Source organism: Lissotriton helveticus, chromosome 1_2 (genome assembly GCF_964261635.1).
Source record: "Lissotriton helveticus chromosome 1_2, aLisHel1.1, whole genome shotgun sequence".
Lineage (NCBI taxonomy): Eukaryota > Metazoa > Chordata > Amphibia > Caudata > Salamandridae > Lissotriton > Lissotriton helveticus.
This window is the reverse complement of record NC_136058.1, coordinates 458,136,006-458,156,264: the sequence shown is the minus strand read 5'-3', so window position 1 is coordinate 458,156,264 and position 20,259 is coordinate 458,136,006. Positions and strand designations below refer to the sequence as shown.

The window sequence follows — 20,259 nt, the reverse complement described above, 5'->3', positions numbered from 1 at the left end:
AGTGCCGTGGGAGGTAAAGAATCCTCTCTCCCTCCACAAACGACCAAAACTATGGGAAACGCCAAACGCACATTGGTTGTCTGTATAAACAGTCACTCTTTTCCCTTTCGCCAACACACATGCTCTCGTCAATGCAATCAATTCTGCAGCTTGCGCTGAGTTCTGTGAAATACGTGCAGTTCCTACCACTGTGTGCAAAGTCGTAACAGCATAAGCAGCTGTCGTCTCACTATTAGGAAGCTTAAAACAAGACCCATCTACCCAAAGGATCCCATCCGGATCCACAAGTGGTGTATCCTTTAGATCTATTCGACCTTTTGTTTCCTCTTCTGTGCGAAGAAAACAATCATGCTGATCTGGTACATTTTTCTCATCCAAAACATGCAACAATGTTGCTGGATTCAGAACATTACATCTTTTGATATGTATATGACTAGCTAAAAGCGTCAACTCATATCCAGACAAGCGGGCACTCGTTAAGTGCTGAGTTTTTGTCCTGTTAAGAAGAGTATCTACTGCATGAGGCACCATAACATTAAGAGTATGATCCAGCACCAATCCAGCAGATTGACGAATAGAAAGCGCCGCTTCTGCTGTTGCTCTGAGACAACTGGGTAATGCTTTAGCTACCGGATCTAATGTAGCCGAAAAATAGGCACATGGCCTTTGTTTGTCCCCCAAATCTATGGCTGTCCTAGCTGGTATGAAAATCAGCATTCTCACTATCTAAACAATAGTCATCGTTGTAATACTGTGCAGACTGAGAACTTCGCTGATCAAAATAATTCATAGAGTCCTGAGGGGGAGAGGGACGTCGGTCCTGAGACGATGCACCACGTCCTTTACCCCTAGACACAGACCGAGAATCACCACGACCCCGTGGTGCTAATGATCCACCATAGCGCTGCAATAATATCGGACAAGCATTCTTAAAATGACCATCCTCTTTGCAATAGGCGCATTGATTAGGACCCAACGGAAATCGCGGAGCTGAAGATACCGGTTTCTGCAACAACTTTTGAAACTGTGGGGGCTGTTGAAATTGGGGCTGAGCAGAATGAGGGGGATAAGCCTGTTGCAAAAGAACCTTCGTTTTTAATTCCTTAGTCTTTTTCTCCACTTTTTCCTTATCTTCCTTATCCCTATTTTCGTAATACTGAGCAGTAGCTAATATCTGGGCAGTTGAAGAAACGGCCCATGAACTCTGATTGTTTCAATTTATGCGACAACTCTGGAAGTAGATTAAAGACAAACTTATCTACAAACAACGGCTGTCCACCTTCAGTACTCATATCCTGACCACTGTGGTCGATGAAAGTCTCTTCGAAACGAGTAAAGAAATCGGAGCCACTTTCATTGGTCTTTTGTTTGCATGCTGCTAACTTATCCCAATTAACGCACACAGCGGGCATCATCGTTTTCATAAGATCTATTATTCTACCAGGTAATTCCGTAATTAAATCATCAGGTTTGGCACCACCTATTTGTCCCGCATCTGCAGCCATAATAGCAGCCCAATTACCACCTAAAGCTTGATCATGATCTTGTCTACGAATCTTAGTCCAGATCGCTTGTGGAACTACATTTCCCATAAGTAAATCAATATCTGCCAGATTCATGATACATGCATCAACAGTCTGGGACAACTCTTTATAATACCCAGTAGGATTCTTACGAGGGTCCGGTAAAGACTGTTTTAGTACCAAAACTTCTGATCTTTTCCAAGGATCATGTACCCATATACCCTGAAAATGAGCCGGAATGGCTGGATTAGCACCTGCTTGAGGAACTTCATCTCTCCATATCGGAGGAACTTCTCGCATTGGATATTGTGCCATTTTACGACAAACCGCAGGATCAGACTCAAGAGAATTTTGAGAGAAAAAGGAAGAACGAAGAATAACAAGCTTATGAATAACGCTCTCCACAGCAGGACCCACAATAAGTCCCTTATCAAATTGATCCTGTACTTCAAATAAATCCTGAGGAGGTGAATCCAGATCCACATCTCCCCATCCTTTAATAAGGATATTGCACATAGCATTGAAAACATACCTCTGTGTAGGCGCATTCCATTGAAGGAAAGTATCCAAAATATCATGCACACTATACTGTACACTACTCACTATCCAATTACGAGCAAGGGAATCTAACTTAGTCCGTTCTTCCAAATCTGGAATCTGACTACGGGATTGTCTTCGAGATGACGCAGGAGAAAAATACATAGACCCAAGAAAAGGTGACAGAAGACCTGAAACTGTGTCGACTAAACGTTGTCGAGCTGTAGGGGAATCCGACACTAAAACAGGAGACAACGTATTCTGTAAAACAGAAGAAGAATCGATAGCAAAAGAAACACCAGGTAAAGGAGACTGAGGCACAGAAGATTGGGGTACAGAAGTCGCTGGCAAAGGGGGCTGTGGTGGAATCACGGGAATAGGCAATTGCGCAGGAACCGGAACAGCTGGATTAGCAACAGGTTGTAATGGGGGTGCGGTAGCACCTAACACATAAGGTGGAGGTAACGTTAATAAATGGGAAATAAACAAATCTTCGTCAGGATTCTTACTCTTTGATGCAGTAGGTAACACAGGATAACACCTATCTAGTGCCATACGATGCTGTCTTTCCGATACCTCAATCACCTGATCAGCTTCGTCATTCTTAAACTGTTGTGCAGCCTGTAAAATCGTAATACTCTGCTCTTTCTTATCTTTTTTCATCTGCTTAATTTCTTTCTGTTTCGCTTCCTTACGCCAAAGGCGGAAAGAGTCAAACATTGCCGGCCGGGCTTTTCTATTAAATTGAATTGCTTCCAGATTATCTAGTATATCAGACTCAAAAGAACCATTCTGTGGACACTGTAGAACCCCATCCTTCTTTGTATATCGGATCCATATTTCGTTAAAAACAATAGGACCCAGACCATGTTTTGAATAGAGCTCCTAAATGGGAGATCCAACTGGAGGAATCGGACAAGAATCCTCTAGCCGGGAATCCCTAGAACAACCAAAACAACAAAATTTCCTAAACTTACTAAATCAAGGCATTTTGTAACGAACTGGACATTCTTACAAACGTCAAGGGGGTTTAGACAATATAGTCACAGCACAAACGTACTTACCCCTTGGCTTCGGTTAGCGCGCTAATCGAATAACAAAAACAAAAACAAAGAGTGGGCGCTACCCACGAATACTTAACTAAATGTTCTTCTCACGCCAACAGATGTCAGTCTAACGTCTCGCAATACCGATCATCACCAGAGGGCCAAGGCAGGGCGACAGTCAGGGCAGCAGTCGTCAGCAGCCGTCGGGAAGGAGTAGCTGCGCTTCAAAATACCTTCGGTCCACTTCAACATGCAGGGGTCGCTCACGTGGTTTGCGATATCCTCCGGAATTTTCTTGCAAAGCTCCTCACGACCTTCGGGCAAAAACTACTACCACTGAAGTCGCCCTACGTTGGGCGTCAATTGGAAAAACTGACCTTATGGGCCAAGCGGCGCAGGGCACGCCTAAGATCTCCGGGTTCACCTGCCTTGACAGACAGAGACACGAGACACTCTGTTAGGCGTAGAATAACAAGTTTATTAGCTGCAGCTAAACACAGTTGTCTAAAAAGTACCAAACGGGTAAGTTCTCTAGAGACTTCATTCCGTAGCGCAAAGTCTTTTATACAGAACAAGTTTACAATGACAAGCCCCAAAGCACACAAAACTGACAAACAGGAATCATTCGAAAACAAGCTATCGGATGTCTAAAACACACCTTCCTTTCAGACCCCGTGTGCTCACCTCCCCTCAAGTTAATCAACACTAGTGCTCGTAATTTAATTTGCAGGTGGTAAAACATGTGTAGAATGCTTCAAAAGATAGGCTATGTAACAAGAGAACACACAAAGAGAATAGTGAAGGCCAGCTAAACAAGATAAAGTTGAAAAGAATGGTGGTACTCAAACAGTGGAGTAAGGCATGGATTAATCAGTCTAGACATGGCTTTGCGAACTCGGCCAGACCCTGACATTGGTTTTGTAAACATGGACAAGGGTTACTCTTTAATCAAAAAGACACACAGCAGCTGAAAAGGCAAAAACACCACGTTTACCGCATTTAGTCGTGCTACCTGAGTGAGGCAACACAAAATGGCGGCTAAGCATGAAATGACGGCTGAATATGAAGCGAAATCGAGATCCACGTAACCTCAGGTTAGCCAAGATCAAAGACATGAACACTCCGTCCACACCTGCACCTGCAAGTATTAGCACTACACAGGGGGAGATCGAAGTACATACTATTTTGCTTCACAACAGATCAGACCCAGATTGAAACAAATGATTGCTCTGGCACACAGACACAAACAACTGTCAAGATAGATTCCAGACCAAAACACAGGGTTTCACCATCAATAGGCCAGACCCACGCTATATTCAAATACAGCATCCAGGGGTAATACCAACATATAGTGTAGGGAAACTTTGCCTTGATTGGCTACAGAAAGCTACACTAGAGGGTGTGAAACCACACTTGACTTTACTTTAAGAAGGCGCAGACTTTAGGGATTTCTTGCTAGGACCAAGAAAACTGCGTCAAAAACATTTTATATTTGCCGGTATCTACCCTGCCTTTAATGAAGTATGGAAGGTTACCCAAGCAGAGACTGCAGAAAGAATACGAGAAATTGATTGTATTAATTTAGAGAAATATCTCGCTGTTGTAGACAATGGGTTAACGACTCTGTTGTCCAGAATATATTCATTGGACAGAATTGTGTCTTCTGCCGTAGACATTATGGAACAAGACTTGGCCATGTTGCAACTATGTTCTATCATGCTATTAGGCTGGACACTACAAATCTTGCGTGCAGGCTATGTGCCTTGGCGTTTAATCAATACTACATCACTGTTTTCAGAATTCAATCTTACTGATAAACAGATCAAACTGGCACAAAGGGATGCAGAATACATGGTGCTTAGCTTTGAAAAACTGGAAAGATTACCATTCACCGTGGCAGAAAAACCAGCTACTGAGTGGATAATACATGGTAAAATCACTCTGCCTGTTACAACTTTCCATTTCAGTATTGCCTAAAACATATACCAGCAGGCAAATATGAAAGGTTGAGTAAAGGATACATCAAGACATCCTGGGATTTACCTTACACACACAGATGTTGGAGTGGGGGGCTTGAAGTGTTTCTGAGCGGTACTAACTGTGAAAACGCACTCCGCGGTTCTCTCATATGCCAGGGCATTAACTTACAAGGCCTGTGATGGTTCTACTTCAAAGGTATCCTGCCACCTGCAAGGTTCACCGACTGCAGTGATTAATCCAACTTTCTAAAAACTTTCGAATGGGAGTTACTTTATGTTGAATGATAACAGCTGCTGTGGCATGTTGCCAGGTATTCCATATTTAGTAACGGTTACATCCAGGTTCGCTTGCTGTATGCAGGTCTTGTTCCCCCAAATAGACACAGTCAGGGAGTCGCCACTATGGCCTTCATTGAACATCTCTTCTATACAAATTGATACTCTAAGCAGAATGAAAGCCATTCTTTTACAACAAACTGTGCCTATTACCTCGGCCAAAGGAACCTTTGCTCTACAAGTTGAAAGGACCTCTGCAGAGATACAAGCCCTTTTGAATATAAACTGCCCTGTACATTTCTCAGAAATGTTGCAATGTATCTTAAACATGTCTAATACGAGCGATATTGTTCATGTATTTAAGAACGTGTGTGCAGGAGTGTTAATACCTTTTGAAGCAGTCCTCGGAATACTCCCAATTTTGTGCACTCTGTGTTTGGCGGGCTGCTGCTTCTTTTGGGACTTGTTGCAGGGATACTCTTTTTACTCCTACTGCTAAGATATGGCAAGCCAAATCACTAGCACCACTCCAAGCACCATAGAGCAAGCTCTACTGGAGATGAAATGTCGTGAGCGCATCGTCCAAATTTGAGGTTAACCTCCTCTACGAGACCTAAATACCACATGGTTTGTGTTATTTAGACCAATTTGGCAAGATTGCATCTTACCTGTCCTACACTGCCTGCTTTGAGGTGAAGAATGCATGCTAGACATCTGTCTAACACTCCCATCAGTCATGCCTACGGATATCAATGCTCTGCTGGGCCCAGTAACGGCCCATGCTATGTGTTGTCCCCAGAGGCTACCAATCCTAATGACAGCATTCATTGAGACCTCACAGATGCAAATTGCTGCTGCTGAGGTACGAGAGGAAACAACAGGCACTCAGGTAACATCCGATTTGAACATTCCTGATGCGTCCAATGCTGAAGACGATGATTCTCATCTGTGTGTGATTGATCTTCTAAATGAGGTAAATTGAACTTTCACCTACAACGGTAGATGACTTTTTGTCTACAGGACTGGAAGATTTTATGTTTTCTCCAACTCCGAACACTGACTTTTGATTAAGGCACACAGTGTACCGTGAGACTCTAAATTTGACCTTCAATTTTTTTAAAACAAGAGACAGGGGGGCTGATTCACAGTACTAACTTAAGACAAAATCCTAAACTTACTACTTTTGGTACTCACAGAAGTTAGGATTTTGTCTGAAGACAGACTTAAGACAGAATCCTAACTTAAGTCTGTCTTAAGTCTGTCTTAAGACAAAATCCTAACTTCTATGAATACCAAAAGTTTTGTCTTAAGTCAGTACTGTGAATCGGGCCCTAAACTTGGAACTTTTTCCGATGATTCATTTATTTTCTCCAAATTTTTATTTTTCATTTTTGGCACAGTAATCTGCATATAGTAGACCTATTCTTAGAGAACAGATTTCTTTGAAACACTTTCTAGACAATAACATTTGATTTATGTAATCTGACATGAAATGTTTTCGGCCTTTTTTCTTCTGTATTTACGAGCCATTTCATCATGTGTGTATAATTATGGTTCATTCATTTAGCATTCAGTGCCAATTTATGCTTAGAATGAAACATTGCTTTAATATGTACAGCACCATTGCCATTTTATACATAGCAATAGTTTTAAAATTCATGCTTTAGCTAAATGTTTTTAGAAATGATTTTAGCATATCATGTGAAAACTCTATTTTAGATATGTTTGACATATTTAGGATTTAGTAATGTCGTTCATGCGAAACTGGAGTGGGTGTTGTGTGTCGATTTAGATACCGCATATAGGTTTCCCGATTTACGCCCTTATATCGGCACAATTCTAAATGTCCTTATATAGGCATAGAAATCAAACCCTTATTTAGGCATTATCCATGCAAACCAAATACAGGCATGGTCAACAACATCCGCTCATCTACATCACAGTGAGTTCTTGGAAAACAAGACTCTTAAGCCTTTAGGACTTCCCCTTGCTTGGAATATTGATTTCTCCAAGAACTCATTTATTATGTATGAACATCTATTCCTTAGGGGTTCATTCATGACGTTCCTCTGCCCGACTTTTACGTCAAAACTGGCATTCCTAAACACCTTCAAGGTATAAATATACCTTCAATTACTATGGCAAGCTACGGCTGTATACTTGCACGGCTGGACCACTTCAAGTTCTGAAGGAAGTACGAATCCCGCCTGACTCACTGACCAGATGCTGCCATCCAAAGAATCCAGCTCCAGTGTTTTCTGATTCCCCTTGCGGGGTGTTAAAAGATCGAGACCCGTAAAGAGATTCCAACCTCTCTCATTCTAAGGTATGAAGCAGACTAGAACCTAGAAGGACTATTGGCAACTATAGCAAACTAAACCATAGCTATCTACACAAAGAAAAATTAAAACTAGAATAATCGAACATAAAAGCAACATCCGTTTGAATAATCTTAAATCAACGGTGGCAGTACACTTCAATGAAGCAAAACATAATGCAAGCCAACAAAAATTTAGCATTTTAGAGCCAGGGAGACACCAAGCTATATGTCTAACAGCTAAGCCCGTTCTGGGTGTTAATAACGTTATTTACACACGTTCTTTTTTTTTCGAAAAGAACAGTACTCGATAACTCCCGTAAAATTTAGGTTAGACGTCCTCTATGTCTATTACACGATTCCCACGTGACTAGAACAGGGCATTGGAGAGCGGATCATAGAGATGTTTGGTAGAGAGCGTCGCACACCGACGATAACGAGGAGAGGGTGAATCTTCACTAAAACAAGGTGAGAACACACATGGTTTTCTAATACAAATAGAGAGCATCGGTAAACAGTTACTTAAATTCATGCAACTTTAACACCGTGATTAATCTCACCCCACAGCACTAAAAAGAACCTCGCTAAAAAATATAAGGTCAGTGTAAACATTACGGCGACTATACATTCTAGGGCATAATAAGGTTTAACATCACAAGGGATATAAGGTAAAACTGGGTATATAAGAAGGTGATTGCTTTAAAAGACCAATTGGATCATATGATGAACATTTAATATGATATGGATATCTATGTGGATGTATTTGAAAACATTTAAAGTACCTGTTTATGTTTATGTTTTTAACAATATAAGACATTTATAATGACATATGACACTGTTTCTAGATATTAAGAAGCCCCCTGATGAAGGGCTATATGCTTGAAATGCATTGGGCAAAGAAAGAATTGTTGAATATGAAATGAAATATTCAAATGAAAATTTGGGAAAAAATTGAAAATCTTTGTTACCAATAAATGTACAATGGAATCATGAAATCATCTGAATATATGGATTAATTCATTGTTGAAATAGAAAGGAGTGCAAGGTTGGAATGTATCTTGTGGACGCAGGATTCATACGTTTGATGTGACATTTTTATGAATGTATGTCATAGCTACAAACCATGCTATAGCAGTATTATCTAATCCTACTGCTAATGCTGTACGTATTATACTTTGCATTCTGTCTTACGATTGTAGCAGTTCATATCTCTTGTACGAGAAATAAGACTGTTCCCCTTTTTATTGAAACGCCTATCTATTTCTGTGTACCACTCTGTAGAAACAAAGCATGCACGATTGACGAAACTGTTATCTATTGTTTCCACGATTCTGAGACTGTTCCGATTCTAAAGGGAAACATAGTTGTCATGTTTATGCAGTTGTCAGAAACTAATCCCTTCTTGTAATTTTGAGAAGTTTCTAGTGACCTCTGAGTTAGCTGGCACACACAAGTAATTAAGTTTAATGTACTCGATAGGAGCATACTGACCTCAGTCCTATGCTAAAACTATAGTGTATATTATTCCAATGCGCAGAGCCTATTAGGGATTTAGGAACTACACTACAAGCGCTCTGTTGCTAAGGTGTGTGCATGGCACAGGGCTGCTGTAATCAGTGCCAGCGCAAGGGAAAGGGAAGGAGAGAGCCATATCTTTGAAAATATGGTGCTCTCCTGCTCCCTCCCTGTTGCGTAACGCATCGCAGCCTCGCTCGGGGAGGGTGGGTTGCGCTGTATTGCGTGGAGATTTGGTAAATCTCCCCCAAAATGTCTTTTACAACCAGTTAAACATTGTGAATTCTTATTCCATTATGTTTCAATTCAGTAATTTTAGATATCTTTACATCCAACAGAAAACAAGCCTTGAATGTGAGAAATGACCATCAATAATGAAGCAAATGCGGTAAATCTTCAATACCAGCAGAAATAATGAGCTTCAGTATTCAGGAAAACATAAGCGCAGTCGGCAACAGGGGAACCTGCACATAAACTGACAGATTCCGGATGAAGCATCAAGGGCAGTTCATTCATTGTAAGAGTCTGAGCTGTGCACCTCCACGCCACAAGGCAAAGAAATGACCTTAGGAAAATGAAGGCAACAACAATAACAAACCACCTCCTGTATAAACAAGTGCCTAACACCAGCTTTGATCATGGTATCGGTATGATGTGATTACCACAGTGTTCTGTTTTGTCAAATGATGACAAGCCATCATTCCGTGCTCTAGGTGTATTGTAAACTCTTTCTGGCCAAACCACAGTAACCAGAGAAAAGCACAACAGAGCGGAGCCAGACAACAGAAGGGTAAAGGAAAGAGGAGTTCTTGTATCTACAATACAGCAGACTGTCCCGATTTGCACCGGCCAGAAGGAAGATACATCTTTACCCGCAAGCGTGCATAGCCATAATCCAATCTAAAGTCACAATCGCCTACAAAGACACCTTCTACGTATTTGGAGTGTGGCAAATATTTGGTGGCTATTGCATTTAAATGTTAAAACTGAAATCAAACATGCGAAATACTGCACACATATAAAGTGCGCAAGAAAAACACAAGTGCTTTATCAGCCATGTTGGCCCATCAGGAAATGCAGTCATGGGCTGTAGACAAATATATACCCGACCCGCAGACACTACCCAAGAAAGAAGAATCATACACATGCAGCAACAGCTTTAGTTTGTCATCAAAACGCAAGCTTCATCAGCACACGTACACAGGACAAAAACCATTCAATTGCAATGAATGTGGGAAGAGCTTTAGTCGATTATCGGACCTTCAAAGACATCAGCGAACACACACAGGGGAAAAGCCATTTAAATGCAGTGAAAGCGTGAAGTGCTTTCGTTACTTATCAAACCTCCAAACACATCAGCGAACACACACAGGGGAAAAGCCATTCAAGTGCAGTGAATGTGCAAAGTGCTTTAGTCAGTTATCAGGCCTTCAAAGACATCAGCGAACACACACAGGGGAAAAGCCATTCAAGTGCAGTGAATGTGCAAAGTGCTATAGTGAGTTATCAAGTCTTCAAACACATCAGCGAACACACACAGGGGAAACCCCCTATAATTGTAGTGAATGTGACAGTAGTTCTCGCTTCTCTTCGGCATTAAGGTATCATCAGCGAACTCACACAGGAGAAAAACCATTCAAGTGCAATGAATGTGGGATGAGCTTTAGTCAGTTATATCTTCTACGACGACATCAGCGAACGCACACAGGGGAAAAACCATTCAAGTGCTGTGAATGTGTGAAGAGCTTTAGTCTGTCATCACAGTTTCGAAGTCATCAGCGAACACACACAGGAGAAAAACCATTCAAGTGCTGTGAATGTGTGAAGAGCTTTAGTCAGTCATCACAACTTCAAAGACATCAGCGAACACATACAGGAGAAAAACCTTTTGAATGCAGTGAATGTGTGAAGCGCTTTAGTCGATTTGAAGAACTACAAAGTCATCAGCGAACACACTCAGGAGAAAAACCATTCAAGTGCAGTGAATGTGCAAAGTGCTTTAGTCAGTTATCACACCTTCAAAGTCATCAGCGAACACACACGGGGGAAAAACCATTCAAGTGCAGTGAATGTGCAAAGTGCTTTAGTCTGTTATCAAACCTTCAAAGACATAATCAAACACACACAGGGGAAAAGCCATTCAACTGCAGTGAATGTGTGAAGAGCTTTAGTCTCTTATCAAGCCTTCAAAGACATCAGCGAACACACACAGGAGAAAAACCATTCAAGTGCAGTGAATGTGTGAAGAGCTTTAGTCACTTATCAAGCCTTCAAAGACATCAGCGAACACACACAGGAGAAAAACCTTTTAAATGCAGTGAATGTGTGAAGCGCTTTAGTCGATTTTCAGACCTACAAAGTCATCAGCGAACACACACAGGAGAAAAACCATTCAAGTGCAGTGAATCTGCAAAGTGCTTTAGTGAGTTATCAAACCTTCAAAGACATAATCAAACACACACAGGAGAAAAGCCATTCAACTGCAGTGAATGTGGGAAGAGCTTTAGTCAATTATCACTTCTACAAAGACATCAGCGAACACACACACAGGTGAAAAACCTTTCAAGTGCTGTGAATGTGTGAAGAGCTTTAGTGAGTTATAAAACCTTCAAAGTCATCAGCGAATACACACAGGGGAAAAACCATTTAAATGCAGTGAATGTGTGAAGAGCTTTAGTCGATTATCAGAGCTACAAAGTCATCAGCGAACACACACAGGGGGAAAACCCTATCATTGTAGTGAATGTGACAGTAGTTTTCGCTTCTCTTCCCAATTAAGGTATCATCAGCGAACTCACACAGGAGAAAAACCATTCAGCATTAAGGCGTCATCAGTAAAGTCACACAGGAGAAAAACCATTTAAATGCTGTGAATGTGGGAAGAGCTTTAGTCGATTATCAGAGCTACAAAGTCATCAGCGGATATACACAGGGGGAAAACCATTCAAGTGCTGTGAATGTGCAAAGTGCTTTAGTGAGTTATCAAGCCTTCAAACACATCAGCAAACACACACAGGGTAAAAACCCTATCATTGTAGTGAATGTGGCAGTAGTTTTCGCTTCTCTTCCCAATTAAGGTATCATCAGCTAACTCACACAGGAGGAAAACCATTCAAGTGCAATGAATGTGGGCAGAGTTTTAGTCAATTATCAAACCTACAAACACATCAGCGAACACATAATATTGTTGATTTTTTTTGGTTGAGAAGAGATATAAAGAAAAATATTCAATCGCACCTGATCACACTACCTGGAAAAGCAACACTGAACAATACTGGGACTAACAACGGTACTCTCAACTAACTTGTCGGATTAGTGATAAAACCTATAAACCCAACACACCCAGAGTGGACATGTTGTCAGGGCTCTGGAGATAAAAGCTTCATTGGTAAAATGTATGTATTACTATTAACAAATGTCACTTCAGTATATGCAGTATATGTAATGAACTAAAGCAAAGCACAGGTGTTTAAGAAATAGCCCATTGTTAGATATAAAATAACATATACCTTTTTTTAAGTAACGTTTGCTGCATCTTTTACAGACTGTTATTGGCTGATGGATCAGCTCGTGCCGCGAGCCTTATAACTAAGTGTGACCTGTGGCTCCTCTCCGACTTGGCTCTCCCTATTAATTTTGTGTCTTGCCAAACTCTACTTTTTACAAGAATTGAGCCACTGTAAGCAGCAGACTGTTTGAAGAATGTGGTGAAATAGCAAAATCCCACATAAAAAGCCTATATGTTGTAATGTGCCAATTTAGATGTTTGAGATTCAATAAAACAGAGTTAAACTCCCAGCAACTCGTCTTCCACACTCGATTGTTCCTTGGTCTCAAATGTTCTGAAGGATTTGTTGTATGAATGCCAGAAGTGGCTGTGACATTCATGAAGCTAAAGCTAACAGGAGTGTGTGGGAGATAGAGAGGGGGGGAGATAAAGAGAGTGAGAAAGAGAAAGAAAGGGGGAGAAAAAGAAAGAGAAATTGAAGGAGGGGGAACGGCATGTGATTAGTATTCACCTAAAAATAGAAGAACCAGCCAAATACATGTCAATGTGTGACATCACCAGAGAAACACACTGAACACCTGTGAATTTATATATTTATTTGTTATACTTATAGACCCATGTCATGCCAATAAGCGAAGCACAAGTAAGGAAAATAGTGAAGGAGCTCATTATCATATTGTTCTGCCTGATTTCTCAGATTAGATAGGACCAGCTCATCAGAGCATCACCAACTCAGCCAGAACGTTACCACCTCCCCCTCCCTAGGACCTATTTACAACCGGTAACAACATACATCTACCACCTAAGGACAGGGAATTCCTAAGATGTATACCCAGACTTCCTATGATATCAGCAATCGGCGGCCTCGCGGTCCCATACGAACCCAGACCTCTCTACCCAGACGGCAGTATCAGAATCGGCGATCTCGCGGTCCCATACGAACCCAGACTTCCTACCCAGACGGCAGCATCAGAATCGGCGGCCTCGCGGTCCCATACGAACCCAGACCTCTCTACCCAGACGGCAGTATCAGAATCGGCGATCTCGCGGTCCCATACGAACCCAGACTTCCTACCCAGACGGCAGCATCAGAATCGGCGATCTCGCGGTCCCATACGAACCCAGACTTCCTACCCAGACGGCAGCATCAGAATCGGCGGCCTCGCGGTCCCATACGAACCCAGACCTCTCTACCCAGACGGCAGTATCAGACTCGGCGATCTCGCGGTCCCATACGAACCCAGACTTCCTACCCAGACGGCAGCATCAGAATCAGCGATCTCGCGGTCCCATACGAACCCAGACTTCCTACCCAGACGGCAGCATCAGAATCGGCGGCCTCGCGGTCCCATACGAACCCAGACCTCTCTACCCAGACGGCAGTATCAGAATCGGCGATCTCGCGGTCCCATACGAACCCAGACTTCCTACCCAGACGGCAGCATCAGAATCGGCGGCCTCGCGGTCCCATACGAACCCAGACCTCTCTACCCAGACGGCAGTATCAGAATCGGCGATCTCGCGGTCCCATACGAACCCAGACTTCCTACCCAGACGGCACCATCAGAATCGGCGATCTCGCGGTCCCATACGAACCCAGACTTCCTACCCAGACGGCAGCTTATCCTATGATTACCATTACATAAAGGGATCAGTCTCACTATTCATCAGGGGTATAGAACTACAGTATTCTGGATCACACAATGATTGCCAATTTGGATGATGTACAACCTATCCTTCAATCCAAGAGCTCCTCTCTCCCTTATTCAGTTACCACTTACCTGATCAGGGTTAGGATCTGTTCACATAGTAGCATCTGACTAGAAGAACAGGTTACCTTTTCATGCAAGAATAAGAAGCACATGTCGGTTCACTAAGAACTGGGGTATCTTTATTACAATAACAACAATAGCAACACATAATAGACACATACACAGATCTGCAGGGTCTCTGTAAAGACCACATCCACATCTAACTAACAGGGACTGTAAATAGACTGCACACCGCTGAAAGGAAAAGGATTAGCAATGCAATAAAACATTACAGTAGGGAATCTAACCTAGGAAATAAAAGCAAGGTTAATGTATATGGGCACTAATATAACAGGACAGATATCACCTGATTAGTATGAAGTCTTGTTCTAGCTGTCATCTGGATTCCTCCCTTGTCTGTGATTCTCCTCTGCACTCTTGGACATGCATCTGCGCTGATCACTCTGCACTGGACACCTCTCCCCCACGAACTGTCTCCGCCTTCCAGCTTCAGTCTAATTGTTTCTGCCGCTCTGATAACCGTTCGCTCCACTAGCTTCTTCATTCTGTCTGATTATCTCTGTTCAAATGTCCAATTCACTCCAGCTGCTCTCACAGATTAATATAACTTCAGTCTCTTCCAAAAGGCATCACTTCAGACTCCAGCTAATCACAACTCCTCCTGATAAGTAACTACTTATGACTGCTGTCTTCAGCTCCAAACATTACTTCATCTCTCTCTGTTCAGAACACCATCTACTCAATCCTGCTTCTAGTTTCTCTCTCTCTGGTTCCAGCTCACTGGCTGTCTGTCTTCCCTCTGTTCCAAGCATCCACTGTCTCTTCTCCCCTGCTCCATCTCCTCTCCTTCTGCACTCTAACGCTCTCCGTTCCAATCATCGACTGCACTCCTTCCAACCCAAAGTCTTTCTCTCTGACTCCGCCTCTGCACTTCACTAATATGGAATGCTGTCTCCTCATGGAAAGTTCCAGCCATCAGCCTCCTCCCATCGATCCCATGCACCAGGCTCCTTGCGCTAGACGCTCCCACAGTGACCAGCTGCTTGTTTCGTCTAGAGACCTGAGCCCAGAGACACTTCCTGATTAGATTCAGCTTTGGCCGGTTCTCTCCAGTTCGCTTAGGGCGAACAACACCTCATAACTAAAACATTACCTTTACCCTGCAAGCATCTCAGTTCTGCAGGGACAGAAAGCAAAATGGAGTCTCTCTAGTTCTGGGCCTTGTAGGCCTGAGAAGGATGAAATAACACCTAGCTCTGTCAGAGTACATACACAAACCATACCAATATGTAATATAAAGTAAAGACAACAGGATCCACCCTCTACTATAGGTAGAATCATGAAAGGACACATAATTATGTCAAAGCCAATAGGCAATAGATGGATTAGAGTCAGTTATCCTTTAGTTTATGCTACTAGGTCTGGCAAAAAGGCCTTAACCCCTTCCACGCTCATGACGAGCTGGGCTCGTCATGAGGTAGCCTCCTCGCACGCTCATGACGAGCCCAGCTCGTCATGAATAAAGGGAATATGCAAATCTCAGCACAGGAGGGGAATATGCTGAGCATCGATCTGGTTAAAAGGACCAACACAAGGCAAGAATAGAGATTCAGGATGGTAGCAAGCTTAAAGTCACCATCACTCATAAATAGAGCCCAAAAATCGAGCACTACACATATGCGAATTACAATGACGTCACATGTAATGACGTCACAAAAAGTGATGTCAGGCACTTATAATAATTTTCACATAAAAGGTCGACGGCCTGTTTTAAAAACAAAAAATAAGAAACGTAAAATAATGTAAAAAGAAGTTTTTGGTTTCAGTATTGTTGTAGAGCAATTTAGGACCCTAGTGAAATTTTCCCGATTCATGCCCATATATAGGTATAAATCACCCTATCCTTATATAGGCATAGAAATCATAACCATATTTAGACTTAACCCATGCAGTCCAAATACGGCATGGCTACTGTCACTAGTTCCAAAAATCCACAACGATTTCTTGGAAAAACTCACCTTCAGCAGTCAGGGACTTCCCCTTGCTTGAATATTGATTTGTCCAAGAACTCATGGAGTTTTTAAGAACTGCAAGTCTTTGATAATGTTATTATATCCAACCTTACGTTAAACTCGGCACCTTCAAGGTATAAATATGCCCACACTTGCCCTAGCAGACACACGGTGGTGTGGAGCAGTTCGACTATCTACTTGCTCGACGCATCTCGATGCAGCAAGTGCCGAAGGAAGCCGACCCTCCAGCAGACGCACTGAGAGAGACGCAGTCTTTTCTCTTGCCGAGAAATCCAGCTCCAGTGTTTCCAAGCTCCCCTTGCGGGGTGTTGGGAAATCGAGTCCTGAGACAGAGAGATACCAGACCTCCTTCTTTCTAAACCAAGGTACGGAGCTGATTAGACCCTAAAAGAAATCTTGGATAGATTCTTGACAAAAGAATACTAAAAACCTATGCTACACCATACTTACTTCTTCCCTCGTACTAGACTTAGGTTAGGTACGTTGGGGTAGGCGTATTTTAGAAGCACCAGTTGAGTACTTTTAGTCTTTATTTATTTATGTATGTATTTTATGGCTCAGAAACCATACCATGCTTTTACAGTATTATTTTATAATACTCTTCTTGCTGTACGCATTATACTTTGCAGCAGGTATTACGATTGTAGCAGTTAATTTTTTCTGCATGAGAAAGAAGACTGTTCAATAAATACTTTTTATTGAAAACGCCTGTCTCTCTATTTCTCTGCACCTCTGGTAAAACGAAGCATGCACGATTGACTAAGTGAAATATCTATCTATTGTTTCCATGACTCTAGAGATACGTTTTATCTTGGGGAAACAAAGTTGTCATATTTATGCGGTTGTCAGAAACTAATCCCTTCTCGTTTATTCGAGAAAGTTTCTAGTGACCTCTGAGCTAGTTGGCACTCACAATTAAGTCTAATATATTCAATAGAGACCTAGTCGACCTCAGTCCTATGTCAATTCTATAGGATATATTATTCCAATGCGCAGAGCCTATTGGGAATATAGGAACTACAGTACAGTTTTTATACATCATGTGTTTTCCCACTATCAGTTTGTAACTAATCTCGGAAATGACTGAAAGTGTAAATATTTTTAAACAGATATGTGGAACTTGGAAATTACATTTCAAAACAGTTTTCAGCGAATAAATAAAATGTGCTTTTAATTTGTGTTTGTTTCCTGACGTTGTTCTTTAGCCAGCCCCTAAGTCCCAAAGTGTTTCACATTTATAGTGTATTAAGCAATAGAAGGGCTAATTTTGTCAAGTTCTCTGTTCCGCTCTTGCGCCACTCACACAAATAAACAAGCATTTACAATACAATCGGTCTAGCAGTGACATGTTTAAAGCTATTAGCATTGTAAATGACATTGTTTTTAATATTGATTTTATTTTTTTTAAAGTATACAGTATATATTAATAATTATGCACCATTAGACTGGAGATGAATGAGTGAGGAAAAAAAGTCAAAGCACCAGGAAATCTCATCTATATCACACTGATAAAACAAACTGGATTACATGCATTTGTGATTGTTTCACTTATTTGAGAGGGGTCAGTGTTTTATTGACAAATTACCTGACACTGCGTATAAATTGCAAAATTATTAGGTGTGTTTGCTTAGAATCATTTAATTAAAACAGCTGGTGTTTCCTCTGCTTAAATTAGTATAGTCGTAGATTGTGAGAAGAAATATCTGGAAAACAGATATGAACGTTTGTGAATTATGTGGTATTTTATGTGAATTCTATTTTTCTTGCAAAGCAAAGAAAGCTTAGTCAAAACATAACATGTTCCTTTTAAAGGCAATGGACAGCTTACACATTTGAGAGGTTCATAGTAGGACACAGGTTATTAATTGTCTATGTATGCGATGCCCACACGTACAGAGGGAATTTGCTCATTCAGGACATTTTTGAGTATCAACAATGGTAATGCAAGGGCAAAATGAATACTTGACAGATGATAATAGTGTCTTTATATAATCATGCCCAGACCCCAGCTCGACCCCTTTGCCCCGCCCTCTAAGTTAATTTGAGTGGTACCTACACTTATTTTTCTCATTTATACGCTGCACGCAGCGCTTTAAGTGGGACGAGTCTTGCGGTGCTGACTAAAAAGCAGGCGCTGAGACAGGTGGCTATTGGGCTCTCGATTTTTGCCCTCAACGTCAGGATGAAATAAAATACTGTTAACCCTGCAGCACTGCCACCCTTCACTGCCTGTGATGCAACTTCAAAGAGGCTCGTTGTAGTTCTGTCACGGTCTCCCCATTTCAGAACTGAAGCATTTTCAATGCGCTATGCTACGAAGTCATGGCTGTTGCTTATTTATGTTATGCAACTAACAACCATTAACAATACCAATAGTACCTGAGTGTTGTAAGTGTAATGTTACTTGCTGTATTATACATATAGATGTAATGACAGAAGTAGCAAAATACCAGTTGGGCGGCAGATTATGCTAAGTATAGATTTTCAGTGCTTTTAAGCCACGCCCTTAATTACATATCTCATGTCCCTATAAGAGGTCCTACAGTTTTTTCATCCCACTTAAAGCCCTGACTGCATATAACCTCTAATTGCATCTACATTATTAAAGCTCGACTAATGCTTATTTTTCCTGACGTATTCTGTAGCTTTGTACCGAAAAATACAGTCTGTTTACAAAAGACATTGCCATTGAAGATGTTATTTTACGAGTAAGAATAATATGTTAGAGCTGTCAAAGATGTCACGTGACTTCGTGCCATTCGAAAGAAGAATACACAATGCCTTTTGCATTCTGGTACTGGTAGTTTTACTTTTCAGGCTTCATAAAACCATTCCGTACTACTGTTATTTGCATTTCTGTACGTGTACAGCCTTCGAACACGCTTGGCAGGCAACAAAAAAACAATTACACAGTTTTCAAAATATAACGTAGCGCATTATAAATTAACATAGCGCTATAAAGTTTCCCCCGGGCTGAACATTGGCGCTACGGAAAACTATACTACGATGTTGCAGAGCATGGCCTGCCTCATGTCCGAAACGTCTCCAATAATTTAAAACAGAAAAAGTGTCCTGCGGGGGGGGTGGGGGGGGAGGTTCAGAGAGCGGGGGAATAGTGGGACAGTTACCATATGGAGCACTTTGAACATCGCCTGCACAGTCCGTAGGGAGCCCCGGTCCATGGTACCGGAGTCCTGGGACACCCTCACAGTGCTGGCACTGGTCCGGGCAACGTGCACACTCATGGCTGGTTCTGGGGTGTCCAGTGCTGCAGCAGCCTGCCCTGTCACTACAGCTACCTTCTCTCTCACTACAACTGCTGCTGACCCCTTTCGACACCTTCCCCCACACCCTCACTTGAGCATTCGCTCAAGCCCTGTGCACCCTCTCTCGACACATAGGCCAGCCCCTTGTGTTCCTGACCCTCTCAACTGGTCCTCTCTTCCTCTGCCACTCTGCTGGTACCCCACAGCCCACTTCTGCTTTTATTGATCTCTGTCTCGGCCCTCCACTTCCTTAGCACTCGGCTGGTAGCATCAACTCCACCCATTTGCCTAAGCCATATATCCCCCTTTTCTCAGTGCCGTGCAGCACCCGTACTCTTTAACGTGCCTCCGGACGGAATGCACGCTTCAGGGTACCTGGGACTTAAAGTCCTGCTCATTGGCCGTTCCCCACGGTGGAAGAATTAAGGGCTACACACTTCTTTACCCCCCACAGAGCAGTTGCTCATCAGGCAGTACAACAACCTAC

The 20,259-nt window shown here is 42.1% G+C and overlaps 1 protein-coding gene across 1 annotated transcript in view; it reads left to right on the top strand.

Annotated features, from left to right (window-relative positions):
• The first annotated feature begins 9,554 nt into the window (after positions 1 to 9,554).
• LOC144805738 (uncharacterized) overlaps positions 9,555 to 20,259 on the top strand; it is a 148,152-nt gene continuing 137,447 nt past the window's right edge. Inside the window, 2 exon segments of the mRNA XM_078672228.1 lie at positions 9,555 to 9,581; positions 10,310 to 11,552. Of these exon segments, the coding sequence (XP_078528354.1) occupies positions 9,555 to 9,581; positions 10,310 to 11,552 (1,270 nt within the window).